This window comes from Mercurialis annua, linkage group LG3 (assembly GCF_937616625.2).
Source record: "Mercurialis annua linkage group LG3, ddMerAnnu1.2, whole genome shotgun sequence".
Lineage (NCBI taxonomy): Eukaryota > Viridiplantae > Streptophyta > Magnoliopsida > Malpighiales > Euphorbiaceae > Mercurialis > Mercurialis annua.
The window spans coordinates 60,328,339-60,333,933 of NC_065572.1; the positions used below are offsets into that span (position 1 = coordinate 60,328,339).

Consider the following 5,595-nt stretch of genomic DNA (forward strand, 5'->3'; position numbering starts at 1 on the left):
GGACATACTTATAAAAAAAAATTATTTTTTTATTTTTTATTTATGATCTAATTTTTATTTTTCTAAGATTGAAAATACTTATTAAAATAAGATTATAATTTAAGAATTTGGTCATAAATAATTATATTTTTTTAGCCAATGTACTTATCGAAATTTTAATGTTTTTATAAAAACTGAGTACTTTACTGTAATTAAAATGTATTTATCAAAATTAAGACGTTTTGAAAATGTAGACCATGAATGAAAAGGTCAAAAAAGTTTAATGTTTTTGAGTGAGTAAGCCTCTTTTAATTTTTATTCACATATGATCTTTTAATTTTTTTTCGATCATATTTTTTAATTATTTTAATAAGATGGAAAAATGAATTAAACAATCGTTTCTTCTTTTATTACTTTGAAGATATGAAAGCTCAAAATATTCAAACAGCATACTTGCAAGGCACTACTGCTTTCCCAATCTGAATATGCTTTGAAGAAAAATAAATATTGCTTCTTAATTGGGGTTTATAATGACTAAAGTCAATAATCAGCAATTAATCAACAACGTACCAAAATAATTAAGTTCAGAAGAGGAAATCTATAGAAACCATAAAAATTCATAATTTTGATTATCAAATGCATCCTATCTTCTAACAAAACAAAAAAAATTACTGCCAAAACCTACAACAGAAGTGAATTAATAAATGTGTATTTACATGACTAAATGATTAAAAACAAAAACCTCACTACATACATATACATTTCAACTAAAGATCATTTACGTAAATTCATCGTCTACCAGATTCTAATTCGTCCAAGGACTCGAACCCTTCGCGATTTTGACTAAGCTGTATATTAATTACTTGTGCATCCATGGTCTGCATATTAAGTGAATTAGCATGCCCTGTGTTATCTGAACGCAGCTCCAATGCTTGGAAATATGCGTAAGGCCCCCATCCTGAAGTTATTAAACTTTATTAAAATAAAATACAAAAGCCATTAAATTTCTGATGAGCATAAGATCAAATAAGGGCCAAAATGAATTTACCTTGTTCATGATATGGAGCTGGGAAAAATTGCATATAGCAAAATGTAGCCACAATGAGTCCTGCAACCGTGAGTGAGCTACCAACGTGAGATTATTTATTTTCTATATTACTCGAGTTTTCTCTTATTAGGAATTCGAAAAGATTCTTATTTTGAGAATGTAATTGAATGATTATACGAAAATGAGTAGCTAAGGATCAATCAGGTTAACTCACTAGACAAAAAAGAAAAAGAATAGAAGATTATTTACCTAGAAGAGATCCAGCGACCACATCCTCCCAGTGGTGCCAATAGTCATCTATGCGGGAGACGCCGACAAGAGCAGCAGCAAGTAAAGGCAGCGTGATTACACACAGTTTTGCAACATGACCTTTGCGATCAAATACTTGGATTTTACCGGATAGGTACAGCGACAGGAACGTTAAACCAGCGAAGGACCCTGCATTCAAATCTCATCTTCATTAAGATGCATAAGAAAAGATTGCGCTATATATCACAAATATAGATAATTTCCATTGAATAAGTAGCCCATTGATCGTGTTGCAGCAGTCGTAGTCCGGGAATTCCTTTTAAACTATTTGGAAGTGAAAAATAAATAGCAGTAGACTTTTGCTTACATGAAGCATGGCCACTTGGGAAACTCTTATGCCCTTCCTTTATATCACTAGCCTTTCCATGACAAATTACATCTCCCAGCTGATCGTAAAACTAAACAACGCAAAAAATGTGGAAGAAACTAAGAAAACACATAGCAGAAACTAAAACAAAATTTCTGAAAAAAACAAAAGGTGTAAATTTATAATGAATAACTTACTTCCTTTCCATCCGGAAAACAACGAAAAAAGAAGTTCGGCCTAGGATAACCAAGTGCAACTTTAAGAGAATCCGTAATGACACCAGTAATCAACATCGAAAACAATAGGCCTGCATTTCAAAGTGCTGAATTAGTATACATTTTGAAGTTGCTATTAATCACCGCAACTGAGATATAACAGCCGAGCTGGATCTCGAGTTCGTATCCCCAACATCCCCCTCCCAAGATAAAAAAAGTACATAAAAATCTTCAAAGAATTACCTAAAATGCTGTGATGCAGATCATAAGCATCTCTTCTTCTGATATACACGAAAACAAATACAACAATAGGCAGCAGAACTGCATATAACTGCTCATCAAATGTAACAACATACCATTAATCACAGTTCGACAAACAAAATGCAATTGATATATTAAAGCATCATGAATTCTAACAGAACATACCGGTACAGACCACGTAGGCACAGTGTTGTCTTTGAAAGGATACTTAAGGTCTCGCATCATATCTTTTCCGACATACCGATTAAAAGGAGTGATGAGATAGAGAGTAATCTCTATAGCACCAAGTAGAACTAAAATAAACCAATCAAGCATATGGCTCTTTGCAATTTTCCCTCCATGAGATCTAATAGTATGTGCACCAAGATCAACTTCCCTCATTCTTCCTTGCTAATAAAAAGTTTTAGAAGCAAACAACAAACTTAAAATCAGAAGTAACTTAAAATGAAGCAAATTTAAGTACTTTTTTTGGCAAGTAGTTGCCTTCCACTATTATAAGATAGAGTTTTTTGTAATACTATATATTCAACTAAACTAAAATGGTTGGTTGATTTTGTTTGGTAGGTAGGTGAAAATCATCAAATTCTTGATTTACAACCACAAGAGTCTGTCATGAGTCATTTCAAACATTCAAGTAGTATTTTCAAATTCTACTAAATAAAAGTTATAGTGCCTCACTCTAATACCCCTTCAATCCAAAATAATTTAATCCAATTAAAAATAGAAATCCAGGGTGTTATAAATTGTTTGTTTGAATAAATCAACCAATAACTTAAATAGCAAATTACTTTAGGGCCCCCACATCTGTCATAATTCACACTTTCATCCCTCTTATTTGAAAATCAAACGATATAGTTCTCCACTATTGTTTCCATCAACATTTTCGTTCTTCGGTCTATTTTCAATGTTAATCAACTGAGTCATTGGACTAAATTAAGAAAAATTAAATTTCGATTCAATCCTTAAACTCATACTTTTAATATGTCTAATTAAAAATCATAACAACTTCAATTACAGACTATGTTGCATGGAAACAGAAACCGATACAGACACCGCGAAACAGCTTTTTCCAGAATATTGAAAACGGTAAAACGGGAGAAACGTGCAAAAAATATAGGGATCTAATTAAATTTAAAATTTTATATATGTATTATAATTTAAATATAAAAATATATTTTTATGTAAACAAGTTACTTTTACACTTTTTGGCAAAAAAACTTACTATTACATTTTATTACATTTCCGAAAAAGAAAAACGCACATTCCTCAAAAGTTTCCGTGCAGCATAGATTTTTATCGAAGGGACTTCCGTGCATCATAATTTTTTTTTTAGAACCACAATAATAGGTGATGAGTCATTTCAAACATTCAAGTAAAGAATATTTCAACTTCTACTAAACAAAAATTATATTGCCCATTCTAAGACCCTGTCACTCCAAAATAATTTAACCCAGTTAAAAAATAAAATAAAATGGCAGGGTGTTATACATTGTTTGTTTAAATAAATCAACAACTAACTAAAATAATAATTGACCTGTTATACTGACAACCAATTCCAATTAGGCTACACTTCATTCTTGTTTAAAGCAATTAACAAGACCCTAACTTGATAAACTAAGACAAAAGAAAACTTCAATTCACAGTTCACTGCATATATAATAACAAAAAACTGCCTTAAAAAGTTTAATTAATCACCATTTTCAATAATATTAACAATTAAGCAACTGCCATTTATAATAAATTAAACAAACCTGAAAGAAACCTGGAAAATTCTGAAGAGATGAAAAACACGATGATACCATATTCTTCCAAGTCATTACTGTCAACAAAAAGAAAAAAACAAAAATTAAACCGAATAATCTTTATTTCCAAAAGAAAAAGAGTGTGAAACAGTCAAGAAAATGAACAATTTTACCTCAAAACACAGATATAATTTTCTTTCCAGGGATGAAAATATCACAAATTTTGATACTTCAGGGGTAGATATAGAAATAGAAAGAGCGGTTTTTTTTTTGAAATTAACTTTTTTTCTTGGCGCCGGACGGTTAGAAAAACGTTAAGACAGGATATGTATAGATATGTCTGATTACTAGTGTCGTTAACTGCTGACCCTTTGATTAGTTGACCAGCTGTTGATCTTTGACTTTTTTGTGGGATCCACACGTTGAATAAAAACTATTCAAAAAATGGAAATTTCTATGAAATGAGGCATACAACGACGTCGTTTAGTATAAGGAGGCCGAGAATGGGAGAAGGCGACGGTTCAAAGGTATTAAAGGACAACAGTCACCGCGTTACATGATTAAACCTAAACGACGCGGCGTTTTATTTTGGGCGTAAATCAAGTGTGCATGAGGGTCACTGTAATTGCATGCAGCTTCCGTTGATCAAATAATCCAAAAGCTGCTGGCTCTGGGACATTTACTAGAGTTTGATGATGGATTGTGTGTGGAAGTTTCAACCGGTTCTAGAAGTATCTGGATGTGTGGGATTATTTGTATGTATGAAGTTTGAATAATATTAGAAAATTGAATTATCGTCACTCTAACAAGTATTCCACGCGTTACTACGAGATTTTGTCACCTTCCTTTCAAGCTAAACAAATATATTCATTGGCAAAACACATTTTTGGATCCTTATATTATCATACTTTCTTAGATTAGATCCCTCTACTATAATTTTTGTACATTAAGTATCTACACATTCAATTTTATCTACATTTGATCATATTGTCAATGAGCATTAACGGAATTGAAATGCGATCAACTCTTATCAAATGCATTATTAGACGTGAAAAACCAGATGCGACTCCATATATAAAATCAACTCTTCTTATTTTGATCATAAAAATCGAAAGCATCTTTCAACTTCGAGCTAGCAGCTTTAGATGAAAATTCACAAATATCGAAAAACTCTTCAAGATTAATAAACTATTCTTTATCAGTGTCAACATTGTTAATTGAACAGATTTTTAACTAACTATTTACACGTGTTGCCACTACAATGGATACCAACAAACTCACACGGATAACAAGTAACACACTAACACATGACAAGCTTTTATTGTTGGATAAACAGGTGACTTGGATCACCAACTAATTCTGCAACTAATAAACACAGAACACAACAACTCCGAGGCAGAAAATAATTCTGGTGTTAGCCTCCCTCGAGCTTGAGCATACAATTTTTGTATGTCTAGCTTGATAATAGATGACTTGAATAGAGAGGGAGTAAGAGGTTTTGTCACGAAATTAGCTAGCTGATTGTTGGAAGTAATTGGAAGAAGATGAACCAGCTTAGCTTGAATCTTCTATCTAACCAAATGATAGTCAATTTCTATATGTTTGGTACGTTGGTGAAAGACAGGATTCTGATCTATGTGCATTGCAACTTGATTATCACAAAATAATAAAGCTGGTTGAGAGTGAGAGATGCCAAGATCTGCGAGAAGATATAAAATCCATTGAATTTCACTT

At 31.9% G+C, this 5,595-nt stretch overlaps 1 protein-coding gene across 1 annotated transcript; it reads right to left on the minus strand.

Annotated features, from left to right (window-relative positions):
- Positions 1-578: 578 nt before the first annotated feature.
- LOC126671282 (lipid phosphate phosphatase 1-like) lies at positions 579-4,145 on the minus strand. Its single transcript, XM_050365043.2, has 9 exons — positions 4,035-4,145; positions 3,871-3,938; positions 2,285-2,509; positions 2,102-2,189; positions 1,841-1,950; positions 1,644-1,734; positions 1,277-1,465; positions 1,028-1,087; positions 579-937 (listed from the first exon to the last, which is right to left on the minus strand). Exons 2-9 carry the CDS (start codon positions 3,934-3,936, stop codon positions 768-770), a joined length of 999 nt encoding a protein of 332 aa, XP_050221000.1. The 5' UTR covers positions 3,937-3,938; positions 4,035-4,145; the 3' UTR covers positions 579-767.
- Between the last annotated feature and the right edge of the window lie 1,450 nt (positions 4,146-5,595).

Coding starts and splice junctions, on each gene's coding strand:
- LOC126671282 (XM_050365043.2), bottom strand. CDS start 3,936: ATGACTTGGAAGAATATGGTATCATCGTGTTTTTCATCTCTTCAGAAT. Junction 2,190..2,284: donor TGCCTACGTGGTCTGTACCG/GTATGTTCTGTT, acceptor TTTGATGAGCAG/TTATATGCAGTTCTGCTGCC. Junction 938..1,027: donor AGCTCCATATCATGAACAAG/GTAAATTCATTT, acceptor TAATAACTTCAG/GATGGGGGCCTTACGCATAT.